The sequence below is a fragment of the Pipistrellus kuhlii genome, unplaced genomic scaffold, assembly GCF_014108245.1.
Source record: "Pipistrellus kuhlii isolate mPipKuh1 unplaced genomic scaffold, mPipKuh1.p scaffold_m20_p_20, whole genome shotgun sequence".
Lineage (NCBI taxonomy): Eukaryota > Metazoa > Chordata > Mammalia > Chiroptera > Vespertilionidae > Pipistrellus > Pipistrellus kuhlii.
Window position 1 is genome coordinate 18,517,250 of NW_023425516.1, and position 26,851 is coordinate 18,544,100.

At 42.0% G+C, this 26,851-nt stretch overlaps 1 protein-coding gene across 6 annotated transcripts in view; it reads right to left on the reverse strand.

The window, feature by feature from the left end:
- Window positions 1–1,013: 1,013 nt before the first annotated feature.
- The window catches only part of PITPNB (phosphatidylinositol transfer protein beta), a 53,693-nt gene continuing 27,855 nt past the window's right edge, over window positions 1,014–26,851 (reverse strand). For 4 of the 6 annotated variants that reach the window (XM_045585664.1, XM_036449591.2, XM_045585665.1 and 1 more), the window contains 4 exons: window positions 18,405–18,482; window positions 8,357–8,467; window positions 6,388–6,510; window positions 1,014–1,562 (listed from right to left, as the gene is read on the reverse strand). In XM_045585664.1, the coding sequence (XP_045441620.1) occupies window positions 1,512–1,562; window positions 6,388–6,510; window positions 8,357–8,467; window positions 18,405–18,482 (363 nt within the window). In that variant the 3' untranslated portion in view covers window positions 1,014–1,511. Of the gene's footprint in view, window positions 1,563–2,922; window positions 3,009–6,387; window positions 6,511–8,356; window positions 8,468–18,404; window positions 18,483–26,851 lie in introns of all 6 variants that reach the window. The other 2 variants (XM_036449592.2, XM_036449594.2) reach the window with 2 other exon arrangements.

Genomic DNA, 26,851 nt, shown 5'->3' on the forward strand with positions numbered 1-26,851 from the left:
GATGTGACTACAGGGGCTGGCGTGTGGCGGGAGGGACGGGAGGTGAGAGAAGACAGTTTGTAACCTGAAGGCTTCAACCATTTCATCCTATTCAAGCTTCCAGGACTGACTGGCGGGAGAGAAACGCGATTCGGACAAAGAAAGCTGATAAATTCATACCTGGCTGTCCTTCCTTTCTTTAAAACAAAAAGGCGGCAGCCACTTCTAACCAGCATGTCCATGATGCGTGTTCGGGGTATGTACCAATGACATTGTACTTGGGGGGGGGGGGGGGGGCGGCGGGGGGGGGGGGGGGCTGGCCCCTCAGCAGGGCCTCCTAACCGTGTGCAGGCAGACCTCACTGAGCCGCCTCTTAAATTCTTCCTATTTCCAAGTCAGCATCTCCTCCTTAAAGTGTTTCAACATGAAAAGAGCAAAAACACCATCGCAATCTAGACTCGATCGTGTAAGCTGTGAGGACTCGAGCTCATTTGCATAGTTTCCAAGCAGTAATTTCAGAAAACAGTCTTTTCCAAAAAAAGACTCGGCGGGAGTAGTGCACTCCCCATTTTTCTAAACAGCCTACAATGCTATTAATCTCTTCATCCATTTCTCTGTTTGCCTAACAGGAGGCCTGACGATTGTATAGTGTTTATTATATTATACATCACAAACCATTATCTCCGTTTTTTGTTTTTTTTTTGCTATGTCTGATGTAGAAAAATACTTGAAATTTAAAATACAAAAATCCAATAAAAACTGGATTTTTTTTTTTTTTTCTTTTAAAAGAATTTTGTCCCTCAGGGCAAACAAGTAAAAACTGGTCTATAACTTCACTCCTTACTTAACAGATACTGTCCAATTTGGCTGTGAGATAATGACCATCCAGAAATAAATTGTTATATATACATTCGGCATTTATAATCCACATTCACTGGAATACCAACAGATTTTTGAGTAAATTTTTTCATGGGAGTCTGATGCTTATGAGAATAAAATAAAAATTTTAAGAGACTGATTTAAAAACAGAAAAGTAATAAAAGGCTATATATATTTACACATATATTTATGTGTGTGTGTGTGTGTGTGTGTGTGTGTGTGTATATATATATATATATATATATATATATATATATATGTTTATTGGTCCACAACTTGACATTTATGAAACATACCAGCTAGTATTACACTGCAGTCAATTTGTCCATTAATGGTATTACTCTGATTATTAAAATCTGTTCCAGGTGTATATATATATATATTGAAAATATTTTCTTTTGCATTCTTGCTGAAGATAGGTACAGTACTTTGGAGAAATTGTACTAATAATCCCTTCAGTATGTTTCTATGTACATATATACACAAGTGTGTGTATTCCGATCTGTAGCTCTACATGCGTTTTATATACAGCTACAGACATACACACACAAACATATATATACACGTGGTTGGGAAGCTGTGCATGTGAGCACACAGTCACAAGCACGTGGCTGGGAAACGCCAACACTGTGAGATCCTGGTCAGATTCTTCTTCACTCATCACTGGCCGCACTTGTGCCCCTCACTTGACCTTGGTTACGTAACTGCAAGGGAAATGAGAGAAGGGCAAGGTGTTAATATCCAGAGAGACGCAACAACGTTAGACTACAGCTTGTTGCACACATTCTCCTGAAAACAAACAAACAAACAAACAAACAAAACCTTCAATGTATTAAAACTTTTGACAGAAAATGGACCCCAACTACTGCATTTAAAAAATTTAACCTCTTGAAGATTTTTGGTCTTACTAGTACTGATAGCATAACATTTTGTTTCATTGGAGGGAAAGTAAATGAGAAGCGAATACAAATCACAGAAACTTAGAACTCGCCGGGACCGGTTTGGCTCAATGGATAGAGCGTCGGCTTGGGGACTGAAGGGTCCCGGGTTCGATTCCGGTCAAGGGCATGGACCTTGGTTGCGGGCACATCCCCAGTAGGGGGTGTGCAAGAGGCAGCTGATCGATGACTCTCTCATCGATGTTTCTAACTCCCTATCTCTCTCCCTTCCTCTCTGTATAAAAATCAATATATTTTTTAAAAAAGAAACTTAAAAGAACTTAACAAAAAATAATAAGTTGAATTTTTTTTAAATGAAACACTGAATTTAAAGAAAGGGCTTGGGAGGGATCCTGGCAGGGTTTGGGGCAACTACTTCTTTTCACTACCCAACACGTCAGGTCTCCCATGTTCTATAACATAGAGTGGGTATTACATGTAAGGGCAGCAACGAACTACATGGAGTGACAAGAATGTTCTGTCTTGTGCTTTTCCTCAATAAACACCGCAGTTCAATGTTAACAGATGTCAACAGTGTACTGTCAGCTTTTGTTTCCTCACACTGGCCTCAATACTGGTAGATTCTGAGGCTCTTGTATCCCCTCTAGAAAAATCTCCAATTTAAGCAAATAAATTTGTGTGAGAGGAATAAAACCATAGACATGTTTTATACTGTGAATAAAAGCTAAAGTAAAAAGCCAACTATGAAAACAACTAAAGAAGGGTCAACATAAAGATGACTTTCTGGTGTTCAGGAAAAAAAAAAATTCAACTAAAATGAATTATTGAGGTTGGCCCTTATGGTATGGAATAAAAGGTCTTTGGCTTAAAATGCTTTAAAATATTTCCTTACTAACCACAAAAGGTCCCATTTAGAAATACATCTATTAACTGGCCATCGACAGCTGGTTTCTAACCCAGTAACAGTAAGAAGTAGTTAGAAATTACTAAATCCAACCTGTTCCATTTTTAAAGAAGAGTGTTTACCGTCAATTTCTAAAATATAATCGCTTATATTCCAAAATGTAAACCATATTTAACACTCAGCCTCTCTGTGAGAGTTAACTACTCATTATTAAAAAGGTATTGGTTTTCAAATATCCTTTTTACCCAGGTCTTCACTTACACAGTGTGATATTGTCTCTGACCCTACAGGGGACTCATCTAGACATCAGCAGCCGACGTGCCTCGGACGGAACCCTTCTTACGCATCTAAACGTAAAATAAAAGCATGAGCTGCTGAAATCATAGATTCTGTATTGGGTTAGTCAGGCAAAGGGAGGAAAAAAGAGCTAGAAGAGATGGTGAAGGGACCACTGCCTGTTTATAGCCATTCCCACATAGAGAATGAGGTTCTGAGGTCCTTTTCGTACTCTTGGTCTAAAGAAAATGTTTCAAAAGGATTTTTTTTTTTTTCACAGCATAAAAAAATGTGTACCTATGCTTGAATCTAGGAAACAAGTATGTAGAGTGATGATGTAACATCATCAAAGACAGCCAAGGATCAATAAACCGTTCACCGATATGAGAAAATGCCCGGATGGTCTGGCTCATCCTTCTATAGTCCTTGGACCAGACAGGAAGCCATGGGGAACGGCCACCTCCGTGGCTTCTGAGACCAACGTCCCTCCGAGAAGTTCTTTGAAGGAAGTTTCTTGAAAACAGGAAAGTGGGAAGGAAGGACAAGCGAGCACAGGAACAAGGCGTGAGAAACAATGAAGGACAGACGACACAGGGATGAATCAGAAAGGACAGAAATTCATAACAATCTATAGACAAGTAAAAACCTCACTGTGAAAATGAAGGAGAAGAAAGAACAGAAAAGGAATAAATACAATACATACACTTCTAAACCTCAACCTTCTCCTCCTTCCACCCCACAGAAGTGCGAGTTGAGAATAAACGCAAAAGGTTTGCTCAAAGGATTCTCTGGTTGCTTTGCCTAAACCCGGCATTTACAGGATCCTGGGCAGTGGCATCCCTCTCATGCCTAACCTCTCAGGATGTTATTCCTTCTCTCCAGGGCCGAAAGCCATGTGAAAAAATGCAATTCTTAAAATATTTCAGAATTAAGAAGGGCAGTCCAATGTATCCAGTTCTGTCATCCAGTCTCAGAGAAACGGGACCTCAGGAAAAGGGACATTCCTCCGCGGTGAAGAGGACTTGCAAGCCTTAAGCCTCTTCAGGACGCAGTGCATTCTGGGTGGGCCTAGAGGCATGATGCTGCCCACTCTGAAGATGCTCACGAATCAGCTATTAGATGTGCAATGGAGCACTCCACCCAATGACTTGAACAGAATAACTGAAGTGAGGTTGTATGTTAAGATGGTCAGCACTTAATCTGAAATTTGCCTTAAGATGCTGTTGAAATAGGTACCGCCAACCCTGAACCAATGATAGATTCCTACCAACTTCTTGGGGGAGTTAGGTTGAGTCACGTGGGTGCGATAATGATGACAGCTTCTAATAACTTGGGCTTCTGTGAAGCTACTTGCCTGTCTGACACCTCCTTTTCCAAGTGTCATTGCCAACTCACAAATGTCAGCCTTGCAGGGAGCAGTGGCAGAGTCTGCAGGCCCCTGCCATGGGCGGGAGCGAGTTTGCACCTCCTTGTCAGGGCTCTCATCGTGTTAACTTTGGGGCTGTTCTGTGCTCAGGTATCAGGAGACTGAGGGCTTGGGAGGGAAGAGGAGGACCCCCCTGGGGGAAGAAGAGGTCTCAGCCATGTTCCCTGCAACTGTGAGCGCTCTTCCTCATGCTGCGGTCAGCTCCCCAACATAGAAATCAACACACAAAAAGCCTCTTCTGAGAGTTCAAACCCATAAAAAGTCTGCTTTCAGTTCTGTCGTGGTGTTGGTAAATGCCAAAGCTGAACCAGGAGTGTAAGTGAGAATGAGGGTACCATGCTGCTTTCTTTTGAATGTTCGGCCGACAGCAGCTGCTCACGAGGGCTGAGGAAGAGCCAGCAGGTATCGCTGGGGCCTGCACTCCTGGAGGGAGTGAAACTAGGCAAGGCAGCAGAGAAGGACTCAAAGGAGCAGCGGCGGTGGTGGTGGTGGTGGTGGTGGTGGTGGTGGTGGTGGTGGTGGTGATGGTGATGGTGGTGGTGATGGTGGTGGTGGTGGTGGTGGTGGTGGTGGGTGACTGAAGGGCACCTGACTCCTGAGTCAGGGAAGACAGAAGTGGGTGAAGTAGGTGAGAGGCATGGGAAGGACAGGACATACCCTGACTTACTCTTGCCTGTTTAAGTATTTTGACTGGGCCACCCTAAAAAGAAGGGGGTAAGCGAGACTCTTCCACGCTCGCCATTCGATCACCCCATTCCTGAGAGCCAGAACTCAGGAGTCAGACGAGGAGTAGGAGAAACTGATGTCAACGAGGCTTCCATGGTCTGGCCTGGAAACCGAACCCCAATTTACATTGTTTTCTCTATGGGAAATCACGTTCCAAATTTCAAAAAAAAATCAACTTAAAAACTTTTGGAACAAAACCCATTCATAAGCTGGAGACTGCCTGACGTTTACTTCATGTATAAGATAAGGTTATAACATTTATTGCCTTATAAAGAAAGTATGCCCCAGTCCCTTCAGAAGGTTTGTATAAAGCTAATTAGAAGCAGATCTGCCGTAATCACCCAAAGTAAGCAATTTTAAACAGATTCTTCACGATGCTCCGTGCCAGACAAATAGATTTCTTTCCGTGCCAACGAACCTGATTTGCTGCCACTCTCGAGTGATTAACTGGAGTTCCTGCCTCACACGCAGGCATTTGTCAAACACGCCCGCCTGCAGGGCTTCCAAAACGAAGGCTGCTGGCAGGACTCGGGGTGACTGCATGGAAACCACTAGCCTACCCTGGACATTCCTGGGGCTCACGTCCCCCACGGGGCCTGACTTTCAACTGAAAAGAAGTGCAGCTCAGAGTAAAAGCAAAAGCAGACGTGTGAGAGAAGAGGAAGTCGGGAAGAACCGGTCTGGGGGGGGAATGGGGTGCTCAGGCACTCAAGGGCCTGCTCACTGGTGAGGTGAGTGGGTTTTAAGTTTGAAAAGTGGCAGGCTGACCTTCAGGCCAAGGATCACCAGTATTTCTGCCTAAAGCTTAAAAAGAAATGATTCTTTGCGAGGTGTGGGAGGGGAGGCAGCTTTTCTGGAATGAGTGATAAAACCACTCCTCCTGTCTTTTCTACAGGAGAGGTAACTAGGACTTCCTGTGCTAACATTAGTAACTTACTGTGATAGCAAGATGAGCCAAAGGCAACTTGGCCTGATAAAGTGGGTCTCCTAGGACTGCGAACCTGACATCATCAAAGAGAACTGATGAATAAAAAAGAGTTTACAAACAACTGGACACCTTACTGGTAACACTCTAAATCAAGAAAGCTCTCGTCTACTTCTATGAAAAGATCAACAAAAGAGAAATCAGAACATGTGAAGAGATGTTAGTGTCTGCAAAACTTGATTTTGACAAGGACACACAGATTAAGGAATGGCTTCTAACGGTACTCTTCTTAATTCTAAGTCTATACTTACTAAGCACACACACAGTACTGGAAAGGAAAATTAGGGAATTTCCACAAAACAGGAGGTCTTACTGTTTCTAATTCTTTCTGGGTCTCATCTTCCATTCGCCTAATATCTTCCATCGTCAGATCAATCCACTTGTCAATCCAACAGAAAAGCTGGCGATGAAAGTTTGTAAATATCCTTTTTTCTTGCTTTTAAAACAAAGAAGAAAGAGTAGCGTAAGATGGTAACACTCTGACATTAATGACACATGAACTTTATATGTCCCAGTTAACACATGAAATCTGTACACGCTTGGTTTGAAAAGACTACTATGTCGATTGGTGAAATTCTTCATTTCATACCATGACCATTTTGTAAGACAAAATAAAGATTTCCTTGTGAAATATGAAACAGTCTCTCCTTGCAAAGGAAGTACGATTTATGAGAAACTGAAAAAAATAGTAAATGTGATGAGTACATGCTAATCCTGCATAAACTCCTGCTGGGCCCGATTTATTATTACCTTTTCTAAATGTCAATCACCACAAGGTCAACTCAAATTTCTAACTTTTTTGTAATTCAAAGGACTACTGTGAGGTAGAATACAATAACACCCTGAGAGAGGAGACCTGGGTTCTTGGAATAAGATGTTTGATTCGGTTTAAGAATTATTACAAACTCTCCATTAATTTTTCTACTCTAATGTTACTGCATATATATATGTATAGTGCATATATAAATAAACCATATATATAACTAGTGATTTTAGTTGCTGGATTATTTAAGTTTTATTAAACTTTTCCAAGGAGAGAGAAAAGTGTACTGAAAAGTGAGTACTTTACTATTTTTGGACAGCCTTCAACTTTTACAATTTTCCCATGAACAGAAGGGACTCCATCAATTATACGTGTGACTTCTATTTATCAGAACTAGATTGCTAATCTATTACTATGATCCAAGAGGAAAGAAGGAAGCCAATATTTACAGAGTGCCGCCTGTGGGCCAACTGTAAGCAGGCCCAAGAATCATCAGTTTCCAGACTTTAAGATGCTTTTTTTAAAGCGTTAGAGCAGTTACAGTTTAAAAGTAAGATACAAAAGGGGCTTTTGAATAATGATAATGGGTACACATTCACCCTTTAGGAAAAGCAAATACCAAAAACTTTCATATTCCTTCTGTGCTTGCAGCCGTGTCTGTTTTTATACAACTGTGGTTCTCTCCTCATGCTAGCTCAATTGTCCCTGCAGCTTCCACTTTAACAAAGAAGTCATCAAAAAGGTGATTAGAATTTGGATCCTCAGATTATGTTACCCTAGGCTCAGAGTGTAACTATTCTTAGCGAAGACCCCAAAAGGAGACATGCTACAAAGAAGTGAAAAGCACACATGTATGTGAATGTGGGGAGAGATCTGGGGGAGGGGGGGGACATCGAGCTGAGCTGGGACAAGGAGCACCTCACCGGGTGAGGCCTGGCCCCTCCCTCCAGCCAATGCTGAGACCCCGTGCCCCTCGGGGCCATGCTGTATGTGGCCAAGGCTCTCTACAGAAGAGCGGGGCGAACCATCAGGAAAGCACTTTGAACAAAAAATGTTCTAGTTTTGCCCCACCGGTTTGGCTCAGTGGATAGAGCGTCAGCCTGTGGACTGAAGGGTCCCGGGTTCAATTCCAGTCAAGGCCACATGCCTGGGTTGCAGGTTCAACCCCCACTGTGGGGCATGCAGGAGGCAGCAGATCAATGATTCTCTCTCATCACTGATGTTTCTCTGCCTCTCCTTCCTCTCTGAAATAATATTTTTTTATTATTATTTTTATTTTTATTTTATTTTATTATTATTATTTTTTTAATGCTAATCTTGGCTAGAGAAAGCCCCTGAAAACCTCTGCTGGCATCTGTCCGGGCCGTTTCTAGGGAGGAAAGAAGGGCAAGGATTTGATACAGGAACAGTAATTTTTACCTCCCGAGAAAAAAGAAGTGGTAACAGAGAAAATATCCCAGGAACAGCTTCCTCAAATCCTAAGCTGCATGTAAGTCACTGCATTCTTAGCAGACTTTACCTTCTGGATGAAGTTTTCTACTTTGCTCTGCAGCCCCCACCACTTGAACTTGATGGTCACCAGCTTATAGGCACACATCTGAGGGCAGTCGGGGTTGTTTGCCAGCTCCTTCTAGATGAGGGACATTGAAAAGGAGAAATCGTGACTTCGATGTTTATGTTTTGATTAAAACTGACAGCTGTGTAATGACACCACAGATATGCATGAAGAAAATGATAATCTCATATGTGTGTTTAACTTCGGTATTTGGATATTTGAAATCTTTTTAGGAAAAGCAGCAGAATTCCCCCGCTGCGACCATCCTTCCACCAACGAAGTTACTTCCTGACTCCACAGTTTAATAGGCGCATTGCTCTGTCTCCGATTACACTATTCAGATTTCATATTAAACACCGAATTCTATTCACATCGCACCCACAGTGAGCCTTCAACACGTAAGTGCTCCCGTAAAGCCATTAGCGTGCTCCCACCGCGAATGCGCTGCGGCACAGGAAGAAGCCATGAGGTTAGCCGTCTTCTGCGTCTTCACACACTGGCACGTGGGGGGCTGGGTTTTGTTAAGTGAGGAGTTCTCAGTGGAGGGGGTATGCAAAGGGATGCTGCAGCAAAACCGATCTGCATCGAGTCTTCCAGGGCAAATCCCAAGCATCCGGACTTTAATATCCACAAATGATTACACCTGATAGTTTAGATGGTGAGGTCAGGGAATCAAATCAAGAGTTGTTATGGTAAAAAAAAAAAAAGGGGGGGGGGAGAGAATACACACACACACACACACACACAGGTATACATCTCTCTCTCTCTCTCTCTCTCTCTCTCTCTCTCTCTCTCTCTCTCTCTCTCTCTCTCTCTCTCTCTCTCTATATATATATATATATATAGAAGAGGGGAAAAGAAATATGCAAAGTGTCAACAGCTGCTGCATGTATGTACGTGGAGGTGTTCGCTGTCTTCTTCCGGCTTTCTGGCTAATGCTGAAGTTTTGGTTATAGAAACTGGGCAAGGCGACTGCAGTCCATGGTCTTCCTGGCCATTTCTGTCGCGCTCAGGGCAGCCTCTGCCTTAGGATCCAGACAGCAGGTGACTGCGGGGTTGAGCCAGGAGCACACAGCTTCCAGGGTGGTGTGTACAAAAGACCAGAAGACTCCTGAGCTGAGCCGGAAGAGAGCCTGCACTGGGCTCACAGCAGCGAGCAGATGCAGAGCTGGTCTTACCCGCAGAGCTCAGTTTAGGGCAAAAGGCAGGTTCTTATCAAAGAATCACAGATGGCAGAGCGGGGCTGCAGGTACAGTCTAGGGCAGTGGTGGGCAAACCGTGGCTCACGAGCCACATGCAGCTCTTTGGCCCCTTGAGTGTGGCTCTTCCACAAAATACCACGGCCTGGGCGAGTCTATTTTGAAGAAGTTTAAGTTTAAAAAATGTGGCTCTCCAAAGAAATTTTAATCGTTGCACTGTTGATGTTTGGCTCTGTGGACTAATGAGTTTGCCGACCACTGGCTAGGGAAAGGGCCAGTGTAAACTCTAAGCTGCAATGCGGTGTACTTACAAGGTGAAAGCTGCATCTCAAATCTAACTAAGGCAGTTTTACCAGGGCCATGCTTAGCTGGTGGAACTCAAGGGCATAATACATGCTAGCTCTCTCTCGCTCCTTCGTTCTTTCATAGTCATATTTACCACTTGGAATTTGGAGAAAAAAAAACACACACACACACTAAATAAAGCTTCTTAAAAGAGCAGGAAGTTGTGTGTAACACTATGGGGACCCTTTTCATAAAAACCAAATTATGGAGTGAAAGATAGAGCAGCCTGTTCCAAGGGCTCTCCCCTCCTTACATTGTTCTCAGCTTCACACAGCATTCAAGGCACTACAATGCCGGCATCAGTCACAGCGTGCCACTGTCACTTCCTGTCATTTCACCTCACTCACACACCCCGCTTTCAATAAGCTCGTTGTATGAACAAATATTCTTTCTATTTAGCCACATATACATGAATTAAAAAAAAAAAATGATGAATTTCTAGGTCTTATTCTAAAACCTCAAGATTATTCTTCATTTGTGGAATCATAGCACCAGACCATAGTCCCCTCCTTCACTCTCAATAATGTTCCAGTTTCAAGTGAATTCTAAGGATAAGATATAAGAAAAAATTCTACTTTGGTATTATTAATAGAACTCAGTGTCCTATAGTGTCCTGAATGACTGATCAGCTTTTATCAGAAAAATCTCTTCTGCAGTAACAGTTCCCTTTTGAATAATGAGCTGGTCCATGAGTTAAATCAATGGGGTAACACCATTTTTACATACAGCAAACTGTCCTTTTCCAGGTGCGTTCTAGTCAACAGAGGAACTTGGCGAGCTTAGCTCTATTTTTCCACGATTTCGCTCCCATAAAACAGAGTACCACTGTGAAAATTTGGTAAATGTGCGCATGCCCCCCCCCCCACCGCATACTTTATGAACAAGTTTAATCCAGTTAAGTGTTAAGTGGGTGCCATTTACAACCCAATCTGTGCTAGGTATTGCCAGAGGAACGGAAGTGGCTGACAGAGAGGAGGGTAGTTATGCTCACAGCAATGATGAAACCACCACTCTTGGTGCCATCCTTCTGCTGTGGCTGCTTTGGCCCCGGGCACAAACCACTTCTCCGCAACTGCCCACCCCTCCATGGCCTGCAGGACCCATGTTCTCCTGTGTGTCTTCCACAGCACACAGCTTCTGAGTGCCCAGCCTTCCTGAGATAATGACAAAGCCAGTCTTTCAGAGATCATTTTCCAAGAAGCAATGAGCGAGTGCTGAGGTCCCTCTAACCCAATGAGTGTCACTGAAAACCTTCATCTGAAACACCATTTGGATATCGGTAGACTATAGGTCTATGATCCAGCCCAGATTTAATTTTTCCTAATTTTAAACTTCTAAAGCAAAAACATATATATATATATGTTTTTGAAATATTTCTGAAATGGAGTTATCAGAAATATTCTTGTGGGAGGGAAATGCATACATTTTAAAATGTGAAAAGTCTTAATGGGACAAATATTTGGGATGCCCTTCCCCAGTCAGAGCAATGTCCTAGGATCCATAGAACCCAAAGGGGCTCCCTCAAGAAGGCTCACTTGCTTGGGGACAGGACAAAGCTTCTTAAATAATACATATGTTTTCCGAATCTTTGCTCTTCATCAGTTGAAAAAAAAAAAAAAAAATAACCACAAAGCAGGCAAAACAGGATTAACACTCCTAATCTACAAGTAAATAGAATTATTTTGCTGATAAACACAAGGTTTATATAGATTAAAGCATAAAAATTTTAAAGAATAATTGAAAATAAAAGGTAAAATAGGCTTGGCTACCAAAGGACAAGAATAATCAGAAATTCTATAAAATGAAAACCAGGGGATAATAGAAGAACCCAAAATTATGAGTCATCTCTACATAGTAATTTAAATTGCATCTGTAACAGAGTTGTGAAATGTTCCCCTAATTGTATTTAGTTTGTGTGTTCACTGAATTCCTTGCATTTCACATTTCTTACTATACATGAAGCCCCCAAACTCAAATCATGGTTTTAATTTAACGACACATATTAGGTTACGCTGAGGTATGCGGAGGAGGCCTAAGGGAGTCAGTAATGTATACCGAAGCCACACAACGTAACTAAACAAAACCCGGCATGTTTAACTGGAATGGTGAGCAATCAGCCCATGTTACCACAAGAACTAGTTTCTTGTATCTATGACAAACAAATATACACAAATGTAGGAGAATTTAAAAACCCCCACACAACTACAACTGGAGGCATTCGGAAAACTCAATTTCTAAAAATACTCTCTCGCAGTCTTGTGCTGCATACCAACTCCGCGTACACACGTTCTTATTTAAAATGTACTGGGATGAAGATGGAATAGGTATATGCCACCTTCAACCAAAGGCGATGCTTTGCAAGAACACAGCAGTTTCTGAAAGACCCACAGTCGCTTCATATCTTAATTTCTCAACTTAAGAGAGTCTGAATGCTCAATTTCAGCTGCTGATTTGGTAATGTAACTTTCCAACCCAGATTTCACTAAGCACGTTAAAAATAAATGATCTGCTGGGGCTGTTGCCAGTACACGCATCAGTAAATATCAACACAAGATTATAGAATGTATGTGGAATGTGTGTACTGAGATTTCAAGCAAAACCCGACTCCCTGACTCACAGCCATTCCCTCAATTCTGTTTAGATTTTGCTAGTCATTTTGACAGACCTACACCGGACATATATTCTATTAATAAGTATATGGCAAGTCCAACATCTGATTTTTATTTGGTTTAAAATAGTTACCTGAAATCTAGTAAATATCAGTATCCACTCTGAGCAAACATTTGTGCTAGACAAGCTAAGTCAGACACAGAGCTTATGGCCGACAATTCAGTGAATAATGTGGGACAAACAGGAGGCTGGGGGAGGGAGACGGAGGAAAGCTTAAGCCCCTCCCCTGACACAGACACACCAGTGCCATGAGAAGGTCATCCACAAAGGCCCTCGAGGGTTCAGAGGTACAAGGGCCCTACCTGTCTGGGCAAATGAGAAACGTGAAACGGAAGAAGTAAACGTGAGATCAAGTTCAAAAGATTGAACTGATTGTAAGTTCAACTAATGTCACAAAAATAAGCAAAATGAAGTTAGGGCAGGAAATGTACTGCCTGTGCAAAGATAATCATGCCCATTTTCCATGTTTCCAAACTTAGTGTTTTTGGAGCTCACACCCATTTTACTAATAACAATGATGACATGCTTCATGCTTGTGTCCAATGACTCTGGGAGTGACACTATGTACAAGTGAAAACATAAGTTCCTCCCACAGCTGGCCATCCTCCCGAGGTCTCTCTCCCCGGCAAGGTGTCCCAGTGGGGATGGTCAGACATCTTCTTGCAGCTCCTCATTCCCCTCCTCCCCCCATCAGCCAACCTCCTGTGGCCCTGATTGGCCTAAGGACCCCACCCATGCACGAATTTGTGCACCAAGCCTCTAGTTTTATATATACACACACACACACACACACACACACACACACACACACACACCCCGTATTTTTCGGACCATACGACGCACTTTTTTTTCCCCGGAAGTGGGGGGAAAAAGTCCCTGCGTCTTATGGTCCAAATATAGCCTACACATATACTTTAAAAAAAAAGTTTTTTTACTTGCCTGGCTCTGTGTGGTCTCTGTGTGCTTGCCCAGCTCTAAAATGGTTCTAAATGCTGCTGTTTACTTTACAGGGTTTATTACATGTGTTTATGACTGTGATGTTGGGTTTTAATGCACATAAAATATTTTAGGACACTATTTGTTTCAGAATCTTTTTTTCTTCATTTCCCTTCTCTAAAAACTGGTGCGTCTTATGGTCCGGAGCATCTTATGGTCCGAAAAATATGGTATATATATATAAAATCCATGATGTGGTATAATCAGAAACTAATTATTAAACTTCATTATACCACGCACTACAGGATTGCAAATGTAGATTACAGAGAGGGAACATCTTTTAAAATGCTTTCATGGTCAATAAAAAAATATATATATTTAAAATGCTTTCACATCCTTCCTAGGAGTCACAGCCCTGTCTAGATGAAGACACAGGAGAACACCCTCAGTCTTGTTCCTTGGGAGGTTGTCAGTAAAGGGCAGTGCTCATTAGCCTCTTGAGGACTCTCTGGGCTGCTTTCCTGCTAGTCCAAATCTCAAACAGATCGCCACAGCTAAGTTTTACCTTCTCTCCTCTGCCCCCTCCCATTTCATTCTACCAATCACCAGCCGATAGAACCTTGTGGGTCACTGACAACCAAGGCTACTGCCTTCTTTATACAGATACCAGGTAGGAAGAGAAAGCAGTCCTGATAGTAGGGCAGGAAACACATTAGCATTCCTAAAATCCACACACACGGCTGCCCTCCACTTGCTGGGAGGATCCAGAACGACTTTTCCAGCAATTATGAGTCTAAAGCGTGACTGAGCAGGTAAACAGCATGACAAACTGGTTTTGAAATGCTAAGCCCCAACTGCCAGGGCTGCTGCTGCCTGGAGTTAACTAATGCAGGAGAGAAGTGGGACATGCCTTTATGATTACAATAACCAGTAAAAAATAATGCAATAAATTCTGTTTTCCCATATCACAGCTGTAAACCTACTTCTGCCCACCCTGTATAAAGATAAAAGTCATGCCAGGCCAGTGTGGTTCAATGGCTAAGCAGTAACCCAGGAACCCAGACGTGGCCAGTTTGATTCCCAAACTGGGTACATGTTCAGGTTGCGGGCTCGATCCCTAATAGGAACTGTGCAGGAGGCAGCTGATCGATGATGTTCCTCTCTCATCGACGTTTCTATTTCTCTATCCCTCTTTCGAAAAATAAAAATAAAAAAATTAATAAAAACATATTTCTGGATCAACTTCTTTATTTGACCTGATCCCCTATATCCCAACATTCAGATACTGGCTGAGTCTTCTGAGAAATGTCAAGTGCTGTAAGGGCTAGAAGTTTTGGCAAAGACCCTTATACGCCTAGCTTTTAGCTATCATATACATGTAGACTCCAAAGCTCAAGTCTTCAGAGCCATCTGGATTAAATGAAGGAAGAAACGAGGCCTCGCGATAGGATAAAAATGACATCATAATCTTCAAAGGTGGTGTTTCAATTTGTTAAGACGACACCTCCTCACCAGATCAGGACGCAAACTGGAAAGCTAAAGGAACCCACATGTAAACTGTTTTTCATAAACCATCAGAACAAGTAGTCATACCAACGCCACAACACACACAGAGCCCCCCAAACATAAACAAACCAAAACACGCACACACATGCATGTGAAGTGCTACAGAGAAGCAAGACATTGGCATCCACAGAAACACACAATTCAGCCTGAAGCAAAAAATCTCTATCAGGTTACAAGCGGCTCTCCTTTTACTATGCACAGTCTCACTTCACCGAGGGTTAAACCCTAAATAACAAAATATAATTCATGTGCTCAGATTTTTTGACACTCTTATTTTCAGAGGGAGAATGAATACACAATGAAAGCCTGCAACTCTGAGTTTTTAGTTTTTGAAAATTAAAAGGATGCATCATATTTAGGATAAAATTAAAAGGCCTGTATTCTTTTCTTTCTTAAATATATTATATTGATTTTTTTACAGAGAGGACTAGAGAGGGATAGAGAGTTAAAAAGATCGACCAGCTGCTTCTTGCACACCCCCTACTGGGGATGTGCCCGCAACCAAGGCACATGCCGCTGACCAGAATCGAACCTGGTACCTTTCAGTCCGCAGGCCGACGCTCTATCCACTGAGCCAAACCAGTCTTGGCTTAAATGGGTTTTTAATGGATCTCCCTAACGCCATTGTCACCTACAAATCCCCTGAACACTGGGAACACATAACTGGTATTAACAGGAATTACCAAATTCTGACAAATACCATGAATACAGAAAAGCCATGATATGACAGAGCATACAAGGTGTAGACTGGTGATCTGGAAACACCGGATTGAATCAGAATTCGCTACCTATTCACACCTCACACATCCCTGTGGATAGCACGGAATCAAGTTTCTTCTACAACTACCACCCGTGATTCCCTGGCCTGTTTCCGATCTATGAAACGAGGCAGTTGTCCCTACCCCACAGGAAGGCTGTGGAGATTAAATACGACCTTGTACAGGGCCTGGCACCAGGGAAAAGTTCCTTTTCCAGTCTGGTGCAGACAAGCGGTAAATACTGCCGTGGCTGTGGGATGAGTAAGAGGAAGTGTTCAGGGATCCTGAGGTTTCACTGGCTGTGAGTGCCCTCTGGAGTTTGTGCTGGTAAGGCGGGGCTCCACTGAGGCGCATCAAAGGCCTTCAAAGCTGTGAGCGACCAGGCAGCATTACCCAGAAGCCCTCTCGCACTCAGTCCTAGGGAAGGGGGTCCAGACGGGATTTCTTCTTCCTTTTGCTGTAACTCCCATGCATTCCTTCCCTCCTCTTATACTCAGAAGGCAGGTATCTCCACCCGCCACCCTTCCCCATGCTACCTCAGCGCCACGATGAGTATTTTGATTGACAAGTAGGGGCCCCTGAGCATGGATAAGATCAAGCCAGACCAGAGGTTTCTAGTTTTCTATACTGTATTACCAGCTAGTCATCCTTCTTGCTCTATTTTTCCCTCACAGAAGTAAACAGATGGTTTAATTAGTCAATCTTGATTACCCTAGTTATTTCTAATCATGGTAATTCACTGAAATTCAGTTAAGCAGTAACGTGATTTATCAGAGTAGCTACATCCACCATCCTTTGGCAAAAGTTAACAACCAACAGGCAAATGGGTAGAAAGGTATAACAATCAGCCAGAGAAATAATAAGCTATTGTTAAATAAATATGCACACACAATGGGGAAAAAGACTGCAATATTACAACCGGAAACTATTTCCGTAAAGTAATAAGTAAATAAAATTCACTTATTTTCTAAAAACTAAAGCTATTCTAGAATTTCAAATAGTCTTAGTTGATAAAGACAAATCAGTGCTAGTTACAAAGGTAAAAATTGCAAACAAAGAGGGAATAAAAATTGTACTCCAAGTTCCTAAGAGTTTGGAAATTAGGTAAAGTCATAGTGTCAAACGATCGTTGTGCCTGTAATAAAATGGGTTAGGCGTTCCCTGCAGCCAACATTTGAGCCTAAACACAATAGCTGACCACGTAATGTAGCAATGCTTTTCAAGTTTACATTAAAAAATGGATAATTGGAAGAAAATTCGATATTTAATTCACCTCTAAGTCTCAACCGGTGCCCTTCGTTCCCTATAAAAGTCCTGTCAACTGGAGCGTTATTACTCATTGGAGCAAAATGGTCTTCTAGAAGACACAGCAACCTTAGACGCTGTCCACTGCCTGCTGCCTAGCCCAGCACTCTCTCTTAGAAGGCCAATGTTAAATCGCTTAAGATTCCTCTGAAGGCCCAGCTAGAAATCCGGGTAAGGGTAGGGATTTTTTAAAAACCCATTCGAGTAAATTTAGATCATGCACACTGAATTTGTCCCTTGATTTGGAAATGGCATATATCACTTCCCGGATATTAAGTTAAATGTCTCTGGTCATGGCCATTAAACTGGGAGAATCTGGACTTGAACTCTACCCAGAGAACAAATGTGAAAATAAGATAATTATGAATCATTTTCTTAGTGAAGAAAGTCAGACTCATTCTTCATTTTAGTTGACATGCAAGACACTCTACAAAACAGCCTGATGCCTGTGCAGAACCACGCCATGGCTTACTTGTGGGGCTGTTACACTAATCCTCTCCCTGCAAGCAACAACTAGCACCCAGACAGATCCGTTCCTAAGTAAAATCCTGGTGGTGGAAAATCTGCTCGGGGCAGGTTTAAGTTGCTAAGCTCCTCTTCTCCTGTCAAAACAGCTATAATAACTTGCCATCAACACAGTAAACCTTCTGTAAAGGTTTGTCATTTAGTTTAACAAACGTCTCTAAAATGCATTATATTTCTACAGCACTTTAACTGATTACCTGGACATTGCTTTTCTTTCTTCCCCGAATAAAATAAAGATATGCTCTTTACTAGAAAGCAATGACTTGCCATCGCCATTGTTCTCTGGTGCCCTGCTTTCCGAAATATAACGATTAAAAGGCCAGGAGCATAAGCTTGGGTGAAGGGAGCATGTACCGTTTTTACTCAGACTAAATTTAAACGAGAGACGCCCACTTCACATGGATTTTTTTGTACTGCTTCAGGTCTCAAAAGAGAACAATACAATCCCCAACGACTCACTCACTCGTCTCTTCTAAGAGGTATCAGAATAGCATTCTGCCAAAAGTGACAGCCTGTCTCTGTTCTGCTGGTTAATGCAACACAGACTTGCGGGCCAACTGCAACTGGCTGTGAGTCCTTATCGCAAATAAAACTATTTTGGTGCCATTTCTATTTTTCACTCGAACGTCATCAGCTCCTCCAGACTCGAGCCCTGTCAAGCGTTCTGCTGCCAAGACTCTGCCTGTCAGAAAGGTCAGCATCCAGTACCTTCCAGTTGGGTCCCAGAGGGCCTCGCTTGGTCTTGGCGGACTGGAACAATGCTGGGTCTTCGTCCGCTTTGTAGTCCTGCAAAGCAAAACAGAGTCAGAAGCGGAGAAGAAAACCAGAGAACATTCTTTCACTTTGTCAGAACGGCGCTTTGCAGCTACTGATACACACGACAGCAACGCATTAGGCTTATTGTGCTTCTGTATAAAATGGAAGTAGGAGAACGCTTCTATAGGACATTAAGTTTTCATGTTGGTTCTCTCTGTTTTTAAACGTTTACCTTAAGGCAAAATAATTACATCATAAAAGCTAACAGAAGTCTTGACTAGCTGTCTACTGGTTTATTGGAGAGCTATCTCCAAGAACCAATCTTCTAATATTTTCCCATAGTTCCAGTATTTTGATATATGTATAATCACATTCAAGAAATAAAACATGCCCATCCCAGTTTTATCAATACCCATAGAAGATGACTCTAGCATTTAGCTTTTTTTTATGCAAGGCTCTAGTGTGTGTAAATTTGATTTTCCTTAATATACTCTCCCCGATAGAACAGAGAAAATCCTTTTAAACCTGTTTGCTTTACAAAAGTTCTGTTGTCAACACACACATATAAGCGCACAATCTATAGGAAGAAATAAAAAACTACCTTTGAGGAGCTAAAGCTCAGGTGTAGAGGAGTTGTAATAATGGCAGTGAGTCGTCAATTAAAAATACTACAAGGAAAGAGCCCTCCCGTCTCAAGCAGAACTCTGGAGCCAAGTCCTTCACACGTGCCCGGATAAGTCAATATGACAAATGGTTGTTCTAGAGATAAGCACTGAACATATTCCAAAGCGCAACACAAACTTTCACAAATCAATGAAAACATGCTGAGAAGCAGCCATTCAAGACTCAAAAGCTAGCCCTGGCGGGTGTAGCTCAGTGGATTCCTGGTCAGGGCAACCAATCCGTGAGTTTCTCTCACATCCATGTTTCTCTCTACCCACCTTTTTCTCCTCCATTCTTTCTAAAAATCAATGAAAAAATATTTTCGGGTGAGGATTAACAACAACGAGACTCAACAGCTATTTAGTAAGTGCCTATGACATCATAATTCCTAAAGAGAAAGTTATAAATGTGAGGAAGAAAAAAAATGTGAGGTTCAGGTAAAAAAAAAAAAAAAACAACCAACACTTTAAAGATAGCTGGGTACATGTACGACCCTGACCTCAAAGCTGTTTAAAGGTTGTCTAAGAAGCTATAAAAAGGCCCAACAATCAGCTAAAATTACTACGCAAGCAAACTGAGCAGGCCACACAGGGTCTTGTTGCTTAAAATATGCTATGTGGGGTAGCCGCAGGCATTGGGTCAGCCAGCATTACCTAGGAATGACAAACTGGGGTGAGCCGGACAACTGGGGTCACTTCGTGTGTCTGGGCACATCAGCAGAAGTTCAAGTACCGTCAGCGAACATGAATTCTGAGACTCCTATTTAGAACCACACCCTAAAAATGAACAACTTCACCGCTGACTGAGAAGAGAATCAGTGGCACAGGGTTGGTTTCCTAAGCCCCGGATTCACCACAGAGCTAACATAGATAATCATGGAACTCCACAGGACTCTGCCTTCTAGGTCAGAGGCTTAGGACTAAAACCCAGAGACAAGCACCCTTTTCTCCACAATCGAACCCATTTAACATCCTATCAAATGATCACTTTTAACATCATCTCCCTCCATCAAAGTCTATTTCTTCATCAGCCAGCACGTGGGAGGAGGTAGCGCGCAGGATGCTAAGAAGCAGAGCAAGGGGTAAGGAGAGCCAGCGCCTGGTTCTGGCTCCCAGCAGGTCAGAGAGGAGCTGGGAGGACGACAGAGAGGCAAACAAAGAAAAGGCACCTGAAAGCCAGGGAGGACCCGCCAGCTGCCAGCAGAGGATGCAGAAGAATTAGTCAGAACTGAAAGCACCCGACGCCAGCCAAGGAAATGTACTTTTTAAATTACATTTAAAAGCAGAAAGTTCGTATTGCTACGGTGCATTGTGTTAAGATGATTTATGCTTAAATTTTAATTATCTGTACAATGGCCAGAGGCTTGGCTAGTGTTTCATTACATTTGAAGGAAAATGCTTTCTTTTTTCCTTTTCACTGAGTGTGACCTCACTGTGGGCATCATGCTCACATTTTTGTTTTTCTTTCAAAACCTAAAATGTTACAGAGCCTTATGTGAGTTGAACAGCAAATAGCACATTTCCTAAATTTCAGAGAGGTGCTCCATTAAAAAGGAAAGCATTCAGCCAATAAACATGCTAGAACTGAAAGACGAATCCTGATTTGAATATAATAAAACATGAGGGGGAAGGAATTGTAGAATCGATGAAGTTAATGGAGGCTGCAGGATTACCGGTACTTCTGTGGATCCTACACTTGTCCATTCCAACAGAGAAAAACACGCACCCCAAAATCCACAGCACAGAGCGTACACAGTGTCAGTGGGGTTAAAGGAAAAACCCCACTAAATACTACATATACATAAACCAAGAAATAACCAACTTAAGAAAAGTGAAATTGGTCTAAATTGTGGCCAGCATGACTATGGCCCCAGGGAAGGGGACAGTGTGAGTGGATGGGTGACAGGGACTTCTCGGACATGCCCCCTCCTTCCTAAACCCTGCTCCACACCTGGGTGGTGACGTCAGGTTTCCCACACCCGTCGGGCATGGATGAATTAACTGAAGAACACGCAATAACACTTTAAAACTTCCCTCTGGACCTAACTCAGACACTGCCCCACAAAGTGTATTTTTGAGCCCTCACTTTTAGTGGTCGTTCACTGGATGCTGTTCTGCAATCCGGACTCTCAGAATTATACGGCGGAAATCAACCCGGAAGATAAATCTCACTTTACACGTGAGGATGCAACAGTCCAACAAGGAGATGACATGGCTCACCCAGGAGATCCACACAAGGCTTCTTATTCTTAGCCTCTGTCCTGGGCGCATCCTGACACTACACAGGAGGGGGGCAAAGAGGGTCCACAAATGCCAGGTAAGCAAAAGCACATTTCAAAAACACAGAAAAGGAGCCGCATCAGAAACCGAAGTGAATGTTCCTACAAGAAATGAGTGTATGCATATAAAATACTACATATACGTATATCCCTAAAGCATTGTCTTTTCCCCCCTCTCCGCTTTTTTCTCTGGAATATAAAGCAGCGGATATTAAAGATACACTGAAAATGTAACAAAACCCAATTATTAACAATAGCACCTTCCCCTTGACAGTTGAGAATAATGCGTCTTGTCAAAACTTGGGAATTTTTTGGTGCTTTTTTTTTGTTTGTTAGCGCGAACACGTAAATGCTTAATCAGCTGAATTAAGTAGCAAGATATTCAAAAGCAGGAGGCAGGTGTAGTTTGAACAACCCCAGTTTGGTATTTCCGTAACAAACATTTTAATTTGTTGGAAGAGTATCTTATTTGCTGCATTTTATTCTCCGGTATCTAGTTTGGTCTTTCTGTTATTTGAAAACTGGCCGATTTATATCCGTTATCACAACAAACAAATATATTCTTTCATGTATGACAGTTTCCGCATAGAGCATGCAACCTCAGCTACCAATTATAGCTGCAAATGAGCAATAGTGTGGAATGAGACAGCCTGCTGGCTTTGTTAGTATTCCGTCTCCTCTGGGTCCCATGGGGGAGGGAGGCTCTGATGAAGAGAAGCCCTTGGCTCATGGTTTATTGTGCTTGCCACCAGCTGCACACTTCTCATCTCATTAGTTCTTTCAGAATACAGTGGGTGAAGACAGCTGTAGCTTTCTTGAGTCTTCAGCTCCTGGGCATTCTGAAGGCTGAATTTGCTATGCACTCTCTGTAATCCTTGGGGGGGAAAAAAAGAAAGCAAATTCACCAGGCCAAGGAGATGTATTTGTAAAATGAGTTTGAAAATCATGTTTCAAAGGAGAAAAATCTTATTGCTAAGGTGCATTGTGTTTAAAATTTTTTTATGATCCAATTTTTAATTATCTGCAGAATGCCCAGGGGCCTGGCCAGGGTAAGGGCTTGGTAAAACCATCATTATCAAGTTAGGTGTGACGTCCCCAGACACTGCTCGCTCCGCTAATACCAGGGCCTGAACCGCAGAAAACACACCGGTATCAACATTACGTAGATTCGGATTAGTGTTAACACAACTCCATTTAATGGAAAACTCTTATTTAAGTAAAAAAAAAAAAAAAAAAAAAAAAAAAAAGGAGGCAAGAAAGTCAAGACACCCTTTGGAGAGCACACAAAACATGGAAAATAAATGGATTACTGAGCCTCCAAGCTGGAGCCACAGAATACATTTATTCAATTCTTACAAATACCTGTTTTCTGTCACCGGAATACAAAAGTTGTGCTGCCTCTTGGGTATGCATCTGTTACTCACTACAGCTCTCAACAGAAACTCTCAACAGAAACCAGATTCATTTTGAAGACAAAGAATATTAGTTTTATGAATCTGTAAGCAGAGTAGCTATCCCCCAAAACACAAGTGCAAAATCTGTGCCGAGCCAACCTAAATATCCATGAGTCCAGATTTAACTCATGACTATGAATGGGAAGCGAGAAGGTGAAGGGCAGGCTGGTAGGAGTGTCTTGACAGCTTGTGAAAAAAATCAAAATAAACTCCAGACACCAGAAATTGCCTAAAGAACCATGAATGGGTTCCCACCGGTGAGGCTTAATGGAAATAAGGAAAAGTGTGCCCAAACACACCATTAGCAACTCCTGGGCATCTGCTTATTAAAGATCACCCCTTCCCCCCCCTCCCAAAAAAAAAGAGGAACAGTTCTACAGGGTCAACATAAAACTTGAGATATTAGGATTCTGCAGCCTGCCGTAAAGTGCTTCCCTTTAGCGTAGCATGATTAATTAGGTGTCTGTTCAAATAGCTCCAAGATAATCACGACGTTTAAAATGCACAGGTACTGCTGCTCAGTTTAGCCAAGCTTGTTTCCTCTAAGCACATCCTGAAAGTCAAGGCCAGGATGGGAGAAAGGCTGCGTTGAATTCGAGGGTAAAGAGCAAACATCATTTATCAGTGCTGCCCTGCCTTTCTCAGTATCACAGCACCTAGAAAATAAGGGACTCCTGGATCCTTTCACCACTGACCCTAGTGCATAACTAACTGGAGATGACAAAATGCAAGCCAGACCCCAAAGGGGAAGCCTATTAATTAAAAAAAAAAAAATGTTGGCATTACCATTTTGCAGCAGCAAGGAACAGCGGTGTTAAGAGAAATAACATTTACTAACTTGTTTAAGAAACTCATTGGAACAGTTATTTCCAAATAAGCAGCTTTCTCTTCTATTTTTAATTACATCTCCCCAGTGACTCCTCACTGATTCAGGTTCCCACAGAGTGCCATTAATATAGTATAAGTAAATCTCATTAATTCAGGTCCTACCATCTTGGAATACATAATAATTTGGACAGGAGCTGGACTGAAGTTTATCTTTGCATGATCTATGAAAAAAGGATTTGCTACACAAATTAATAGAGTAACAAGATCTCAGGAGGGCTGTTTAAACAGTTCAGAAGTGTTTTAGAGCAATTCAGAAGCATTCATTTGCATATAATTATTATGCTAATTACAAATCATTCTTATCTATTCATTAAAGCAGATTCCCAAAGGACCACTAATTGTCAATAACTTGTTGGCCTAGTTTCTGTTACTGAATGTACCTCAGAGGAACAAAACTGCATTAAAAAATATTCTCTAATTCAGCCCTCTCATTAATCCTTACTGGCTTTCCACCAATGAATCCTAAAAGCTGAATGTTAAACTGCATTGAGAACTGAGAAATACAATCAGACCTGCACACACAAACAGAACACTTTTTTATAATGTTTCTGATCTCACAGAGACCTGGGGTGTGTGTGTGTGTGTGTGTGTGTGTGTGTGTGTGTGTGTGTGTGTGTGGAGAGGGGTTAGCTTGGTAGACAGGGGGGCAGAAACTGTCAACAGAGTTCTATGTAAAAGGTGGCCCACAGCCTAGAGCACAGCTAGGCTAGAGCTCAGCCAGGCCAGTCACCTGCTCTTCCATTCTTTCTCATTTTATCCAGCTCATAGCCAGAGCCCACCAGCACTGTCATGTTTATCAAGGCAGACCTCCAAAGTCTTTTACTGTAAAATTATACTTATTATTATTACTATATATTTATATATTTATTATAGCACTTAAAATGAAGGTAAACTCTCAACTCCAATGAAATAAGTTTCAACATATTAACAAGTCAATCAGTTTTGCTAAAGGTGCTTATTAAATATTCTTTATTTTAGCGCTAGCTGGTTTGGCTAAGCAGATAGAGTGTTGGCCTGTGGATTCAAGGATCCCGGGTTCAATTTCGGTCAAGGGCACATGCCGGAGTTGCGGGCTTAATCCCCAGTAGTGGGGTGTGCAGAGGCAGTCGATCAATGATTCCCTCTTATCATTGATGTTTCTATCTCTCTCTCTCCCTCCTTCTCAAAATCAATAAAAATATATTTAAAAAAGAAACAAAACATTGTTTTAAAATTAAATCACATATGCCTGAAAAATGTAAGTAACATGTTTAAGAAAGTTTTATTTGCCACAAAATGCATTTATTTCCTTAAATGAAAGTAGATAGAACATAGTATAACAAATTCCTTACACTTAAATGGGGGGCGGGGTGTCCTATTTAAAATCCACAGGGTGAGCCCTCCCCAGTAAAATGTCCATGTTGGTTCATTATCTGGCTTTTGGACAAAGATGCTCCCAAGTTCCTGGACTCCATGTAACCCAGAACACTCATTTAACCAACATCAAATAGGATATAACTGGGGGGATGGGGGGGGGGGGGGCCGGGGGATTGAACATCATTCTCTCCCCCCCCCCCCCTCCAAGCAAGAGCAAAATCCGATAAGAAGCACCATTCTTGCTACTATCTTTGGAGAACTCACTTCAGAAGACCTCTCTCGACACGTAGGCTAACACAACACTTTACTGCAAAAATGTGATGCAATTTACAGTTCATCACTGATAAGACTCAAGTACCCAAAGGGATCTCAGCCCAGAGCGCCTTGCCTAGGAAAGAGTTTACATGGTTGAAAAAGTGAGTTCTTCATAAAAACGAATTATATGGAATTCACTTTAAGAAGCCGTTTACATGAATTTCTTTAAACGTATTTGCCACTAGCTGCTCACAAAAAAAAAACATTTTCTAACTCTTACCAGAAAGTTTCCGCCCCCAGCCAGGAACTGGAGCAATTCCACTAACCATCCAGCCACTTCTACCACCCTCCCTACTGTTCTATTTAAGTTATAATGGGTTCAAGGTCCTAGTGAAACTTTGTGCAAAATATACTCATACATACAGATTTTTAAGAGAAATTTATAAATCCTTGCTCAGACTTAAGCAAGCATGAAATAAGCAATATGTTATTACCCCACCAGAGGGCACTGCTCTCCAACTATGTCTTCAGATATGAGATTCTCTAACTCCACTCCTGGATGCAAATATTGTAAGGATTCTCAAAATATTTGACCATGTAAGGCAGTAGAAATGGAAAACATTTTTATATTTTTTAAAAAGATGCTAACATTTATTTATATCTTCTTTGAGGATGGGGGGGGGGGGTGAGAAGCCTCTATACCTACTACAGAAAGGATCTTGACAATGGTTTGCTTCACAGCATAGCAAAGGCAAATGCGAAGAGCATTTGACGAGTGAACATTTCTTAAGCAAAAGCAAAATCTTTGCTACCTCAAAGCTTAATATTTGAGTTTTGCTTTGTTCTTGAGCTCAAGGAGGCTTCTATAATATTACAAGTTAGGAGCTGGATCACAATTCACGCTTTAATAAAGCTACGCACACACTTTAATAAAAATAAAAAAATAAAAACAACTTTGGGGGCTCTCACACAAACACCAGAGACGAGTTACAAACTTTTAAGATAGAAATGAATGCCTGGGCTCATCTTCATGGCAAAAGCAAGAGGCACTCGACTGGACTGAGCGTCTGCTCAGAGCACTTGGCAACCGCGGGCTCTCCTCGGGCTTGCTGGGTCTCGGCCACAGACGTAATAAACAAAAGCTCTTTTCAGGGCTGAAGCCCGGGTAGCCACTGCACAGCTCCGAGAAGCAGAAAGCCCTTCTTAGGAAGTAAAAGGCAGCAGTTGGAACAAAAGTAACATCGAAAATGCAGCAGCAATTTGAAAGCTGCGAGAGAACAAACTAGACCATTTAAGGTTATCTACCGAAGGTTAATTCCCAAGTCCTATTGGGTTCACCCATTAAAACAAGGTCATTTCCATAGCTCAAAAGCTGACAAATATTAACAGTTACACATAGTCTGATCTAACGCTTAACTTTTTCCAGCCAGATCTCATCATGCTTTTAATTTTAGAGAGAGAGAAAAAACTAATCTTATAAAGATGATTTAGAAAGCGTATTTAGA